This window comes from Delphinus delphis, chromosome 15 (assembly GCF_949987515.2).
Source record: "Delphinus delphis chromosome 15, mDelDel1.2, whole genome shotgun sequence".
Lineage (NCBI taxonomy): Eukaryota > Metazoa > Chordata > Mammalia > Artiodactyla > Delphinidae > Delphinus > Delphinus delphis.
In genome coordinates, this window is record NC_082697.1 from 14,067,373 (window position 1) to 14,083,426 (window position 16,054).

Genomic DNA, 16,054 nt, shown 5'->3' on the forward strand with positions numbered 1-16,054 from the left:
AGAAAGTCTCAGTAGGGTGAGGAAAAACTTTAACTCTCTAACCTTTCCAAATTAGCCTTTTAAAAAAGAAAGAACAAGCCTCAGGCCCAGAGACTAAAGGCAGCAGTGGTATCTAGCCATTTTGCTTTGCTTTCATGTCTTTATTTTTGTGAGTACTCTTTTTTTTTTTTTTGCGGTACACGGGCCTCTCACTGTTGTGGCCTCTCCCGTTGCGGAGCACAGGCTCCAGACACGCAGGCTCAGCGGCCATGGCTCACGGGCCCAGCCGCTCCGCGGCATGAGGGATCTTCCTGGACCGGGGCACGAACCCATGTCCCCCGCATCGGCAGTCGGACTCTCAACCACTGCGCCACCAGGGAAGCCCTGTGGGTACTTTCTATGTATGACAAGTGATTCTTGTTTTCTACGTATGGGAGCGATAGAAAGTTTTCCATTTAAATACATTTCTTTAATTAAAATGCTGAGTCTAGTTGGAGGAAAATGTTAAGGAAACACGAGCCCCGTGGTGTGTGGCTATACGAACGTTTGTGAAAGTAGGTTATGAATGCCTGGAGTTTGGGGAATACTAAAATAGGAGCTGCAGCTCAGGGCTGGGGTAGCAGGCATGTCATAAAGTCATTCTCTGATTCAGTCCCGTCACCTCTCTGGGCCTTAATTTTTCTCATCTGTAAAATGGGACCAGTAAGAGCTACTCTGGATCAAAGAGACGTGAAAACACCTTGAGAATAGAAAGGCTCTGATCGTGGTGTTCCTTGATCCCTCAGAGCAGAAACTCAGGGTTCAAAGCCCAGCTTAGCCTAGAGAAGCAAGCCCAGACATTGGACTCAGATAAACCAGAGTTCACATCATGGTTCTGCATGACCTTGAGCAACTCTGTCACCTCCCTGAGCCTTTGGTTCTTTAATTTCTTCACTTGTAGATGGGGGATAATAACGAGCTACGCCTAAAATAAAGTCTAAATGAGGGAGAGTGCGAAAACTGCCCAGTGCTGAGCCTGAAACAGAGCCCCTTTCTCCTGTCTGCCTGTTCCTTGGACATCTGCAATACTTGGTCTCGGAGGAGGCTGTGATGAAGGAAATGCAGGTGGAGGGAAGCCCAGTGAGAGAGGTGTTTCTGGGTGGGTAGCAGGAAAGGTTCCGGCTAATCCCATGACACCAGCTTCCTTCAGCAAGTATCCACTGAGCATCTGCTACATGCCTGATGCTGTCACACAGGTGCTGAGGATGCAGCCCCTGGGCAAGACTGAGGCACTCCTGCCCTTGGGGAGCTTGCAGTCTAGGTCGGGGGAGACAGACAGTGAACAACTAATCAAAGCAGAAATACCAGTCATGATTAGTGCTGGGAGGGAAATGGATGGTGAGATCTGATGGTGCACGCTAGAGGGCTCTCACCTTACTGGGAGGGCAGGAGAGCTTCCTTGGGAAAGTGCGTTTGGAGCAGGAATAGGAAGAGTGAATAGATTAACTCAGTAAAGGGGAGAAGGAGATAGGGGTGATGAAGAGCATTCCGGGCAGATAGAGCAATGAGTGCAAAGGCCCCCAGGCCAGAGGTAGCAAGGGGTCTTCTGCAAATGAAAAAAGGTTAAAGGGACTGAGTTCAGGGTGTGAGGGAGATTTGTGGGCGATGAGGCAAAATGATCAACTGGGCATGATTTTACCTCCCCCCACCTCACCCCGACCCAGGGACTTTTGGCAACGTCTGGAGACATTTTGCTTGTCACAGCCAAGGAAGTACTCCTGGGGTCCGTGGGGTAGAGGCCAGAGGTGCTGCGAAACATTCTACAACATACAAGTCAACCCCCTACACCTCACAACAAAGAATGATCCTGCCCCAATATTGTCAAGAGCTCCAAGACTGAGAAACCCTGGGTTAGATCACTGAGGGCCTTGTGGGACATGGATCTTCACAAAAAAGAAGTTGTGAGTTTTTTAGAAAGCATTTATTTTTTTAATTTGGATAAGCAACACATACACACGGTTCAAAAATCAAAAACAATACAAAGAGGTATGCAGTGAGAATTCTTCCCAACCATGCCTTCGATTACCCAGTCACCCAATACATCCCTCCCAAACAGGTATCCACTTTTATTGGTTTCTCGGGTAATCTTCCAGAGTTTTCATAAGCAAATACAAGCAGATACTATATATTTTCTGGTGACTGGTCTCCCTGACAGATACCATTTTGTATAGTAACAGGTATTTTTGTAAGGTAGATTTCCATAGGAGGGAGTTCTTTTTTTTTTTTTTAATTTATTTATTTATTTATTTTTGGCTGCATTGGGTCTTTGTTGCTGAGCGCGGGCTTTCCTCTAGTTGCGTCGACCAGGGGCTACTCTTCGTTGCGGTGCGCGGGCTTCTCATTGGGGTGGCTTCTCTTGTTGCGGAGCACGGGCTCTAGGTGTGTGAGCTTCAGTAGTTGTGGCACGCAGGTTCAGTAGTTGTGGCTCACGGGCTCTAGAGCGCAGGCTCAGTAGTTGTGGCGCACAGGCTTAGCTGCTCCGCGGCTTGTGGGATCTTCCCGGACCAAGGCTCAAACCCGTGTCCCCTGCATTGGCAGGCGGATTCTCAACCACTGCGCCACCAGGGAAGCCCCATAGGAGGGATTTCTGCCTCAGAGAATAAACACTTTATTTTAATAGATATTGTCCAGTCGTTCTCCATAGGAATTGCACTAATTTGTTCCCCCATTTACAATGTATGAGAGTGTCTGTTTCCATGCAGCAAAGTGGATTTTTGCCAATCTGATAAGAGAAAAATAATTTGCGTTTATTTTAGAAGCAATTTTGAGAAACTTTTCATATTGAGGAGCAATATGAAAACTTTTCATATATTCATGGGAGACCCTGGTATTTCCTTTCCTGTGAATTGTTAAACTGTGTGTTTATATCTTTTGTACATTTAAAAAATTGATTGTTGGTCTTGGTTTTATTGATTTCGAGTACTCTTTCTATATTGAAAGATTAGTGCTTATTTTGAGTATGAGTTGCAAATATTTTTTCCTGATTTTTTACTTTGATTATAGTGCTTTCTTCCATGCAGAAATTTTTAGAAACATTTTATGTAGATGAATTTATCAATCTTTTCTTATGTGTCTTCTGAATTTTCAATTACAGTTAGAAAGGTCTTTCCATTATAGGAGTTATAAAAGAATAATCCCATGTTTTCTTCTAGTATTTTAATATTTTTTATGTTTAAATTTTTTATCTATTTGGAGCTTATCCTTAGGGTGCAGTGTAAGGATCCAACCTTGGGGTACAGGTTTGGATCCAACTTTTTTCTTTTGTTCCAGATGGCCCTCCAGTTGTCCTGATACCATTTACTGACACACAAACGTTTTTAATTTTAATGAAGTCAATTTATCTATTTTTGGTTGCTTGTGCTTTTCGTATCATGTCTAAGAAATACTTGCCTAATCTGAAGCCATGAAAATTTACCCTTATGTTTTCTTCGAAAAAATGTTACAGGTCTAGCTCTTCTTCTATTTAGGTCTTTGATCCATTTTGAGTTAAATTTTGTATGTGGTATGAGGTAGGGGTCCATGCTCATCTTTTTGCATGTGGCTATCCAGTTGTCTTAACACCATTTGATGAAAGACTATTCTTTCCCCATGGAATGGTGTTGGTACCCTTATCAAAAATCAATTGACCCTAGAAATGTGGGTTTATTTCTGGACTCTCAGTTCGATTCCATTGATCTGTATGTCTAACATCAATGACTGAATAGGTCATCTTTTCTACACCAAGCTGGGATACCAACTTTATCGTAGATTGAATCCCCATTTATGGTTTTCTCTATTTCTGGACTTGCTATTTTATTTCCTTGGTTTATCTGTTTATTCATGAGTCTGTTTGACCCCCTAAAGGATTTTAAGCCTGGGAGCCATATGATCAGTTTCACATTTTTAGAAGACTATCCAGGCTATAGGTGGGCAGAACAGATTTTAGAAAGGGAACATAGAGGCAGGCTGACCACTCAGCAGGCTGTTGCAGAGTCTCCAAAACAGAGATAGTGAGACCTGGCCAGATGGTGGCGGGGTAGATGAGACGCCAGTTAGACTGCAGTGGCCGCTCCTAACCTCCCCACTTTCTGTTTCAGGGGCTGGAGGAAGAAGAAATCTGAGATCAGAAGTGATGCAGAAAGTAGGGCTCGAGCCATGATTCAGGAGGAATTCCAGAACCTGGGGCCCATCAAGTACGTGGCACAGGGGTTCTCAGGGTGGGGAGAGAGCCAGGTACTAGACTTTCAAGACAGCTACCTCTTGACTTAATCCCTGACCCCCTTGGAGACTGAGTCCCAAGGGGATTTCAGGACCAACGGCCTGGGAGCCTAGAGATGGAGGGTGGGGAGATGACTTACACAGTCGGCTCTTGCCCTGTCGCTGGGGTAGATACCCTGAGGACCAGTAAGCCTCTCAGGTTGAACTTGGAGGGGGAACCTGTCACCTTCCCGCCTACTGCACACTTTCCTTCCTGGTCCATGGAATACCGGATGCTGCCTTGGGTGGCTTCCAGAAGCTTGTTTCGCGCATATTTCTCACGTAGTGAAAATAACTAAGAGTTAGCAGGCCTTCACACAAGGTCTGACTCTGCCACTAATTTTTTGTGTAGCCTTGGGCAAGGCACTAACCCTCTCTGGGCCCTGCTCCCTGATCTGTGAAATGGGCACATTGGGTAGATATTTGCTGCAACATTTAGGGATTCTCTCTTTCTGCCTCTGTCTACCGCTCTCTCCATGTCTGTCCCTCTCTGTGTCTGTCCCCCTCTGTATGTATGACTGTTCCTCTCTCTTTGCCTACCTCTCTGTTTCTGTCAGTTTCCTTTCTCTCTGCTTTTCTGACTCTGTCTCTGTTTCACTTCTTTCTCTCTCTGGATTGTCCCTAGGACTATGGGAAATTCCCAGCGGGAGTGATATGAATGGTTTGTGGGGAGGGGTGCCTGATGCTCAGGAAGGCTCCTAGGGCAGCATGGGAGCCCCAGGAAAGGAATCACTTACACCTGGGACACCACTCCCCTCACTCTCGGGACCACCTGGGGAGTGAACTACTTCCAGCTTTCAGAGGTAGGGCCTGGCCCAGTCACACCCAGTGGGCCCCTGCCTGAGGGCTTCCTGTGCTGTGGTCCAGCCACAGCCCACCGTCACAATGGTGTCTGCATCTCTGTGCCACAGGTTTGCCGAACAGGCCGTGTTCATCCTTTTCTGCATATTCGCCATCCTCCTCTTCTCCCGGGACCCGAAGTTCATCCCTGGCTGGGCCAGCCTCTTCACCCCTGGGTGAGACTCTGGGGACCCATGGGATGGAGTCCAACAGGGAAGACTCGGGGCTGGGCCGCCGGAGCTGAGGAGGCAGTGTAGCTGGGGAGAACTGGGCTAGGTTTCCACCTCTCATCCCATGTAATTATTAACAGTTCCTTCTTTTGCCCTCAAAAGAGTTTAGGTTTAGATGATAAAACATTTAGCGTCTCCTGTGTTAAGAGCTTTGCCTTTGGAATCAGACAGAACTGGGTTCGAATGCCAGCTCCGCCACTTACAAACTGTGCAACCCTGAACACGTCATTCATTCATTCATTCACTCAAGCAACTTTTATCGAGCACCTATTTTTTGTTAAACATTATGCCAGCAGCTGGGGACAGAGATAAAAACAAATAGACAACGAAATAACTGCAGATTGTAATGAGTGCTGTGAAAGAAGGAGTGAGAGGGTTATACTCTCAAAGAATGGACTGGGGGGCATTGACTTTGGATAGGTTCTGGAAAGAACCAAAGTTTAGGAAGAGTAAAAATTAGAGACACACTGGGAATATCTACTAAAAGCCTGAGGTGGAAATCAACATTTGAAGAACTGAAAGAAGCCCAGTGTAACCAGGGCCTGGTGGGAGGGAGGTGAATTGGCAGACATGTGACTGGAAGGGCAGGTGAGGACCAGACCATGAAGGGTCTTGTTGGATATGCTAAGAGTTTTGGTCTTGTTTTTTTTTTTTTTTTTTTTTTAATGGGAGATCAGTAGCAAGCTATTGGAGGGTTTTAAGGTACTTAATCTCTCTGTGCCTCAGCGTTCTCATCTGTAAAATGGTATTGTAAATAGTCCAATTCTCATTGAATTGTTCTAAGGAGCAGTGAGCTAATACATGTCAAGTGATTAGACTGGCACCTAGAAAGAGCTCAATCACATGTTAGCTGTATTTATTAGGGAATGGATAGTGGGGGCAAAATATAGGTGGGGAGAACAGTTAGGAGCTATAGCACCACCTAGATGACCCCAGCGGTCGTCAAACCAAGGCTCATGGACCAAATCTGGTCCACCGCTTGTTTTTGAAATTTTTTTAATGTTTTTAAGTGGCTAGGGGAAACATTTTGTGGCACATGAACATTATATGAAATTCAAATTTCAGTATCTACAAATAAAGTTTTATTGGAACACAGCCACACCTATTCATTTACGTATTGTCTGTGGCTGTTTTCGTATTGTGTGCCCTTTATAGGAGATGTTTACTGAACCCTGGTTGAGGATGAAAGCTTCGATGGCTTGAATGAAAGTGGGGGCAATGGAGATGGAGCAGACAAGCTATATTTCAAAGTTGGAAATGATAGGACTTGCTACTGGGTGGGATTTGGGGGCATGAGGGAAAGGAGTACCTACACAGGTGGGTAGTTGGAGAATAACATTTCTTTAGGGGGTTGGGGGTGGCCTATCAACAATTCCATTTTGCAGTTGTTTTAGACGTGTCAAGTCTAGAATGCCTTTCAAATACTGCAAAGGGTAGTTGGATGCGCAAGCCTGAAGCTCAGAGGAGTCAGGTTGAAGATATAAATCCGGGGGTCACCATATAAATTTCCAATTTAAATCCCTAGGAATTGATGGGCTCAGCCAGGGAAAGCATATAGGAGCGTAGAGAAGACTCTGAGGAACCCCAACGTTTAGGAGCTGGGTAGAGAATGATCCCATTAGAGAAAATGGAGAAGAAGCAGTCCGCGAGGTAGGGGGAAAACACTGGAGCAACGGACTAGCGCAGGTCAAGAGAGGGGAGTGTTTAAGGAAAGAGTGAGTGGGCAAATGTGTCAAATTCTGGTGTGAGTTAGAACACGATTAGATGGAAGATACGTCCTCTGGATTTGGTGAGCTCTGATGATTTTGATCGGCACCGTCCAATAGAGATGTTACGTGAACCACAAATGTGATTTTAAATTTTTTAGTAGTCACATAAAAAAGTAAAAAAAACCAAACAGATGAAATTAATTTGAATAATGTATTTTATTTAACACTATATCATTTCAATATGTAATCCATATAATAAATTATTGTTGAGCTAGTTTACATCATTTTTTCCACACTAAATCTTCAAAATCTGATGTGTGTTTTACACTTGCCACATTTAGTCTTGTCACATTTCAAGTGTCCAATAGACACATGTGACTCATGGTGACCATACTGGATAGAGCAGCCCTACACACTTCACCCTCTGAGCCGCACACTCCCCCCACCCCTGGTAAAATGGGGGATACACGTTCCAATTTCATGAGGGTTCTTAAGAGGAAGAAACAATATAATATCATGGAGCCAAAAGAAGTGGCTCTTATTACCATTCTTTTATTTTTCCAAAATGTAGGTACTTTGGGTTTTTTTTCAAATGAAATCTGGTGTTATAAACATTCCAACAATAGTGAAAATCACTTAGAACCTCAGTCTGCAGTTCTGATGTATGTCTTTTTTCTGACTTAAAAAATGCCTGTCTGGGAACTGTTCTACATCGTGATCGCATTGGTGGTTATAGGACTGTATACATTAGTCAAAACTCATTGAACTATATCCTTAAAATGGGTGCATTTTATGGCATGTTAATTATACCTCAATACAACTAATTTTAAAACACATGCAAACTCACTAAAAAGAAGCCTAGCAAACACAAGAATTTTTTAAACAGAAATGTGATTACAGTAAACATAGTATTTGTTGTTTTTTTTAACTTTTTATTGTTTATTGGAGTAGAGTTGATTAACAATGTTGTGATAGTTTCAGGTGTACAGCAAAGTGATTCAGTTATACATATACATGAAACATAGTATTTGTGATCTGCTTTTTTCTTTGTTGTTTAGTTACAAAATTATGCTCATTATAAAAAACTCAAACAATGCTAAATTGAAAAAGTAAAAGTTAGTTTTCCTTCATTCCCCAGAGATTATCACAATTAACAGTTTGGTGTATAACATTTCAGATACACACACACAACCCATATTAATATATACACACATACATATATGTTTACATATAACAAAAAATTGGAAAATACAATAATACGATCATAGACAACCTGCTATTTCTGACCCACTTCATTCTTTTTAAACAGTGCATTGTAGTCTATAGAATGGGCGCATCTTAATTTAACCAATTAAATCCTTTTTGGATCGTGTCCAATACTGCAGATAAAAACTTGCTTTTTTTTTTTAATTTACAAGGTAACTTGGTTGTATTTCCATGTCAAATGTAACAATTGATAATATCTTTTATCCTTTTTTTGAACAGCTGAGGGGTATTTCATTATATATATTGTAATACACAGTGTATTTAAACATGTCCCTACTAAAAATCCTCCATTTTTTTCTAATCTTATCAATAATGAACATCCCGGTACATAATCTGTGTACAAGAGCCCAATTATTTCCTGAGGATAAATTCCTAGAGGTACAACAGCTGGATTAAGGGGTATTCACATGTAAAGTTTTGAAATGTATTGCCAGCATGTGTTTCTCAACATCCTCATTAGATATTATCACCCTCTTCACGTTTTGCCTGTCTGTTAGCATGTGTTTTGATCTGTATTTCTCTATTACAGTGATATTGACCATCTTTTCCAGTTTCTTGGCTGTTTGAATACTCTTAGTCCCAAATATGTGGGCTGAAGGCCCTTTTGTTGGCACTTGGCTCTGTGCCTCATTGAACTTGGAGCCAGATATATCTGAGTTCAAGGCCATCTCCTCTACAGACTATGGTCTGGCCCTGAGCAAGTTGCTATTGCTCTTTGAGCCTCAGATTCCTCATCTGAAATGGAAGATGCCTGCCCTCAAGGGCTGTTTCTGAGACTTCTGTGGGCTTAACGTCTCCATAGGACATGTTGTGGATCCTTGGAAGGTGGTAGTGAGGTTTTGAGGGGCTATGAGGTGGGCTCCATCTGAGCTCTGCTGGTGTGAATGGGCTGCCTCACCATGTACTAAGCTGCCCATCCCAGGAGGAATGCAAGCAGGAGCTGAACAAATACATACAGGACTGTTACAGGAGCCCCGGTTATGGTGACGCATGGGGGTACCAGAGACCCCAACCTTCTGTGGCTCTCAGATTCTCCCCTCTTTGATCAAGTCCCTCTTCCTAGGGTCCTTGAAATGGGAGGATAAACATTTGTTTGGCTCAAGCAGAGTCTAAATGCCCCAGGGAGCAGTGGATAAAGAGCTTCTGCATCCGTGGGTGGTTGCATCCCTGCTGATTGCAGTGCAGAACAGAATCCGGTGGCCGCCGACAGTGTTCCCTTCACGGTGGGCCTAATTCCCTTCGACAGATCCTCATTTGCAAATCTGCCAAACCTTGGCCTGCTGAGATGCCCAGGGTCACATGCTTTGGGGCCTTGTCATTGTAGGTTTATTTCTGATGCTGTCACTGGCGTGTCCATTGTCACCGTCTTGTTCTTCTTCCCGTCGCAAAAGCCATCTCTCAAGTGGTGGTTTGACTTTAAAGGTAAGGTGGGCAAGGCTGGGGTGTCGGTGGCCTGGAGCGTGGTAATCAGTGGCCTGAAGGTGGACTGACAGCCCTATTGTACCAATCACGTGGTGCTGCTTCTTCCCTTGCCCTGCCTGAGCATTTACCGCGTCTGGGTACTCAGTGCTGCCAGCGGGGACAGTCCAGGGCAGGGATTAGCAATTACAGGCCATGGGCCAAATCCAGCTGGCTGGCTGTGCTTATACCGCCTGTGAGCTAAGAATAATGGCTTTCACGTTCTTAAAATGGTTGAAAAGAATCAAAAGAAAAATATTTCATGACTCGTGAACGTGGCATGCAATTCAAATTTGTGTCCACAAATAAAATGTTTTTAATTTCTTCAATAAGAGGTTTGCGGACATCTATTAATATTTTCTTTAGTCATATAAGTACCTATACAGTAGCCTCGACTTGGCCCAGAAAAACTCTGGGCCCAAAGCAGGAGTTGCAAGTCAGTTGCCTGAGGGCCCGGAGATGAAAACCTCAAGCTGGGTTTAAATGGATAGCAAGTGGTGGGGGAACTGAGGCAAAACTGGCTCTAGGCATTCAAATTCAGCCTCAGGGAGTCACTGAGCCCTCCACACCAACCTGCCTGTAGGCTGGCCTTCAGATCACCAATCTGTGACCCCACCGGAATTCCAGCCGGTGTCTGCAGAAGAAGGTGCCAACGCCTGCCACCTGTGACAGAGGCTGTGACTGGCCCATCTCCATCTGGGGCAGTGGGATGAGCTCTGGACCAGGAGTCAGGAACTAGGAGGTCATAATCCAACTATCTTCTATTGTTGGAAAAAAATAGCGTATTACACAGGACAGCTCCGGTTTCCAGGAGGAGTGGGGTTTTGTGTGTGTGCAGTGCGGCGTACAGACCAGTAGGGAGCCGATTTCCCAGGGGCGCACAGACTGTAGCAGAGCTGGACCTCGAGGAGGCTTAGGCTGTGGCCCCTGAGGCTCTGCCACTGAACGGGATTCAGTTTTTCTCTTCCTCTCTGCTTCTCTGTCTGTGGCCAGCCAGCTTTCCTCACCATCCACTCTCGGTATCATTTCTTGGTCTGTTCAGAGTTTCTACTGCTTCTGAGTTGTGGCATCTCGGTGGCTTCTGCTTCATCCGAGTTCCCGCTTCATTGTAACTTCTGTTCCCTTGTGGGGTAGTGCCCATTCCCTCACAGTACCTAATCCCACTGCTCCGGCTACTTCCTGCCTCCTGTTTCTGTCTCTCGAAGCATCGAGTCCCACACACCTTCTGCTTCCTCGTAGCAGCTACTCTCTTAAAGGCTGTGCTCCGTCTCCGGGTGTGTCTGCTCCCTCCAGCCACTGCCCCCTCACAGTACCTTTTTCCTCACACGTTCTGCTTCCTTGGAACTCAGCCCGCTCACGGCCTCCATATCACCCGGCCCTCTCTCTCTGTCCGCTCTCGCATCTTCAGTTATCACTTCTCTTCACCGAGTTGTCTCTCTACTTCCTACTGATGCTTCTGAGTCAGAAACTGCTTGGTCCAGCTTGTTCTTATAAAAGCAGATCTCTTCCTACTGTGTCACCTCGTGGCCTCATAGTTTCCTGGCCAGCCTGTGGCCTGGCTGCTCTAGATCAGGTGCCCAGCCATGGTTCTGTCACCTGTGGGTGGGCTCATAAGGCCCAGAGCTTCCTCTCAGCTGGGACTGTGGGGAGGGCACTATGGCATACATGTGCGGAATCCCAGCTCTGTTACGAATTTGCTGGGTGACCTTGAGAAAGTTCCTGTACCCTCTGGGCCTTGCTTTCCCAGTTAGGAAGTGAGTGGGGCCCTTAGTCACTTTTCACCCCTGGCTTTAGCAGTTCTCTAGGACATGTCCAAACGCAAACGCCACATAACATTTTTGTGTGCCGCTGATTGGATGCAGGAGAATGTGTTTGGTGAAACTTGGCCCTCCCTGTCCATCTCTCCTTTCACATTTTTGAAACAGAGGACAGTTTCTGTATTACAAGGAAAACAGCAGCAGAGGATGATGGTAATTGGCAAGACCTTCAGTGTCAGAGCCTGGTGGGATCTGTGGAAAACAGCCAAGCCAACGTCCAAATAAAGGGAGCAGCTGTTACTCAGTCTCCCTGACTGTCCCCGTGTAGGAAAGCACGACTAGTTTTGCCAGATTTGCTGATTTTTTAAGAGAAGCAAAGAATCTGGAATTTATGAAATCTCCCTGATTTTAAACTTTGGCAGCTAACACTGGAAAACGAATACTATGTGGGCCCATCCAGTAGTGGTAAAACACATCTCTAGGTTGGATCCGGCCCATGGAGTGTAGCATCCTGCCTCAGCTGAGGGTTCTTTAAACTGGAGTTTTCAGTGTTGCCCAGTGGGTGGGGAGAGGGAATTCCACCCACACTGCCCATCCTTCGGCAACCAGTGGGCCCGTGCAGACTTGGCCGAAATGATGCTTTCTAGTACTCAACACCCATGTCTTACAGGCAGCCTTAGAGAGTGGTCAGTCAGTTTCCATGGAGAGAAAGTGACTTGATCAAGGTCACACAGCTAGTTAAAAAGAGACAGGAGGTGGAACCCAGACATCCAAGCCAACCTTGATTTTCTTATCTTACCCACTGTCTTCCATTCTTCTATGGATCTGAGTTGCACTTGCAACTCCCTTTATGGTCACTCAGCAAGTATTGATGCCCTGCCTACTATGTGCCAGGCACTGTGCTTGTGGTTGACGATGATGATGATGACGACGATGTTGACGATGATGATGACGATGTTGATGATGATGACGATGTTGTTGATGATGACAACGATGTTGATGATGATGACGATGTTGTTGATGATGATGATGACGATGTTGTTGATGATGACGATGTTGATGATGATGACGATGTTGATGATGACGACAATGTTGATGATGATGACGATGTTGTTGATGATGATGATGACGATGTTGTTGATGATGATGACAATGATGTGGATGGTGATGTGGACGGTAAGGAGGAGGAAGAGGAGGTGGAGGGTGTCGTTGAGGAGGAGGAGGAAGATGGCCACCATGTGGATGATGACAGCTTCCATTTCCTCTTTGCCCAAAAAGCTCTTCCTCCAGATATCTCCAGAGAAGCCTTCTCTGACTACACCATCTATTAAAAGCACCCCTCCTTTGTCACTCTGTTCCTTTCCTGTATTTTCTTTTTCTTCATAGCACATACAGTGTCCCAACATTATACATTTATTGATTTATCACCTGCCTCACTTATTGGAATATAAGTTTTCCAGTGGGCGGGGTTTTCTCTGTTTTCACCACTCCCATATCCGCAGTGTCTAGAAGAGTGCTTGACACATGGTAGGTCCCCAATATACACTTGTTAAATAAATGACCGAGGACGTGCTCTGGGCCACATCCTGGGCTGAGCCCTTTGCATACATGGGCCCGTGTCATCTTCCCAGCTGGTCTCTGAGAAGGTACTGCTGCTCCCTTTCGCAGATAAGGACACTGAGCCTCAGAGAGGCAGAGCCACTAGCCCAAGTCACATAGCCGAACGGCAGAGCCAGGATTGAATTCTTTCTAGTTCAACCTCAAAGCCTGTGCTTTCAGCTCCTGCTCTAGAAGGCAGCTGGCATAACGTGGAAGTGAGAAATTTAGACAGTTAGAGGCTGCACGTATGAGAAATAGTGGCAAGGGCATGGTTGGATGGGAAAATAATAAAGGCAATAACAGCTAACGTTAATTGCCATTACCATAAGGTAAGCAGTCTTATAAGCACTCACCACTTAACTCACTTCACCTGCATTATATTCAACTCATCTCAGGGCCTTCTGCCTCCCCTGTCCGGCCCTGAAAAGTGAGTCACTTTACTTTTGCAGACCTTGGCTGTCTCTTTAATGAAATGCTATTTTATTGCCTGAAGGCAGAGGGCTGGGCCTCCTGACATCTCCAGCTGCCTCTTCGAGTTCTGGGCTTAAATCATACATTGTGTTTGGCCCAAGAATCCCCTGGCGGTTTGTGATGTCAGAACCGCCTGGGTACACCCAAGGGCTGCAAATTATCTAGGGGAGGGCCTTTATTAAGTAGCTTTGATTGTCTTTATTATCCAATTATTAACTTTTGTTTTAGAAAACCACGGTGTACAATTTTGAAAAACACTGAAAAGGGGAAACAAAATATCAATGGGTACTAAACCAGGAACTGTCCTGACAGAGGGCGAACTGCTGTGAATGGGCCAGACCCATCCTCCTCCAGAGAGGCCGCTGGCAGCCCGCGGTGAAGAGTGCCAGTTCAGGAGTGCTTACTCGGCACCAGGCACTGGGCTGTGTGAGTTGAATATATTATTCGACAAGTACTTATGGAGTGACTTCCAGGTGTCAGTCAGGGACACTGGGATACGGCTGCAAACTCACCAGAAACGTCCCTCCACTCACAGCTCCCTCGTTGCTTCATCAGTGCCCACGAGAACCCCCAGGTACGATTATTGTGTCGGGTATTGGCTGAGGATATGGGGGCTTAGAGGCAAGGTCACGTTTCAAGGGCACACAGGGAGCCAGGGTCCAGGAGGATGCTCTCAATGCAGGGATGACCAACTATAGCCCGTGGGCCAAATCGGGCTGCCACCCACTCCGTCAATAGAATTTCATGGAAACACTGCCGCACCCACGTGTGTCCGTTTTGTCTGTGGCGCTTTCATGCTACCGTGGCAGCCTTGCTGCAACAGAGGGCTGCAAAGCCTAAATTAGTCACCCTCCAACTCGCTACAGAAGACATTTGCCGACCCCTTGTTCTAACTACTGCAGACGTGGCTGCTTCTGAAGAAATACAAATCATCCTGTACTCCCGTGGACCAAACATTCCCTTGGTTTCTATTCTCCTGCATTTCCTTCCTCTTTTCTCCCTCTCTGTACACCTTCAGTTACAAAGAGGGCCTTTTCTCTTGTAAATGAGAGTGAAAATAGTACTTACCCAGAGGGGCTTGTCACGAGATTTAAAGGACGTTCTGCGTGTGGACTGCCCAGTTCCAGAAGATTCTCAAGCTGCATTCTGAGTAGAGCAGACGCCCCAAATCAGACGCTGGAGCCAGATTGTGGCTTCCTGGAGACCCCTGAGTGTCCCCACCAAGATGGGGCTGCTGGGGCCGGTATCTCCTCCTCCGGCTGACTGTCCTGAATGTGTGTTGGGCCCCCTCCCTGCCCGGAGGGGAAGGGTGTCCCCTCCCAGGCTAAGTGTCTTCTCTCTGCCCAGCTCCCAACACAGAGACAGAGCCCTTGTTGACATGGAAGAAGGCTCAGGACACGGTGCCCTGGAACATCATCCTTCTCCTGGGAGGGGGCTTCGCCATGGCCAAAGGCTGTGAGGTAAGAGCAGCAGGCAGGCTGCAGGCTGGGGAGGTGAGTGCCGGTCCCGGGGCAGCCGCAGGTGCAAGAGCAGAGGCAGCAGACTACACGGGCCCCGCGGGCAACACAGATTCCCCATCTGCCACATGAGGGTCATCGTAGTTGACACCTCACAGCTCCCTGCTGTGCCTGGCGCTGCCCAGAAAGAGAGAAGAAAGGTACGATGTAGAATCTCAAGGAGCTTGCAATGAGCATTACACTAGTACTACTACTAATATGACTAGAGGGTCCTGTGGGCACAGAGGAGTAACACCCTAGCAGGCTCACCCTGTACCAGGCACTGTTCAACGTGCTTTACACATATCTCATTTAAACTTCCCAGCAAGCCTATGAGATAGATGCCATCGTTATCCCCATTCTATAGATTAGGAAACTGAGGCACAGGGAGGTAAAGTAACTTGCCTGAAGCCACACAGCTATGTACTCAGGATAAGAATCCAGGTAGTTTGGCTCTAGAGCCTATGCTCTTGACCGCTATGTTAGGTGTTGTGAATATTAATTACTTGGTGTTACTATTAATGTTATTCTAGCGGGCTCTGTGAGCACAGGAGCAGAGCCGGGACTAAACTGAGGGGAGTGAGGCACTGACAGAGCAGAATTTCCGGAGGCACGCAGTCTCAGCACAGCCAACCCTGCTCAGAGGAAGTGCAGCTTCAGTGTCCAACATGTGTCATAACATATTATCTCATTGAATCCTCACACTGGCTCTCACGGTTGGGGAATATTTATTTATTTTTAATTTTGGCCGTGTTGGGTCTTCGTTGCTGCACGCAGGCTTTCTCTAGTTGCAGCGAGCGGGGGCTACTCTTTGTTGCGGTGCGCAGGCTTCTCATCGCGGTGGCTTCTCTTGTTGTGGAGCACGGGATCTAGGTGCGTGGGCTCAGTTGTTGTGGCTCATGGGCTCTAGAGCGCAGGCTCAGTAGTTGTGGCACACAGGCTTAGTTGCTCTGCAGCATGTGGGATCTTCCCGG

The 16,054-nt window shown here is 46.2% G+C and overlaps 1 protein-coding gene across 3 annotated transcripts in view; it reads left to right on the forward strand.

Moving 5' to 3' along the window:
• The window catches only part of SLC13A3 (solute carrier family 13 member 3), an 82,304-nt gene that overhangs the window by 52,747 nt on the left and 13,503 nt on the right, over window positions 1-16,054 (forward strand). For all 3 annotated transcript variants that reach the window (XM_060030691.1, XM_060030689.1, XM_060030690.1), the window contains 4 exons: window positions 4,095-4,190; window positions 5,166-5,270; window positions 9,624-9,721; window positions 14,932-15,044. In XM_060030691.1, coding sequence (XP_059886674.1) covers window positions 4,095-4,190; window positions 5,166-5,270; window positions 9,624-9,721; window positions 14,932-15,044 — 412 coding nt within the window. The remainder of the gene's footprint in view (window positions 1-4,094; window positions 4,191-5,165; window positions 5,271-9,623; window positions 9,722-14,931; window positions 15,045-16,054) is intronic.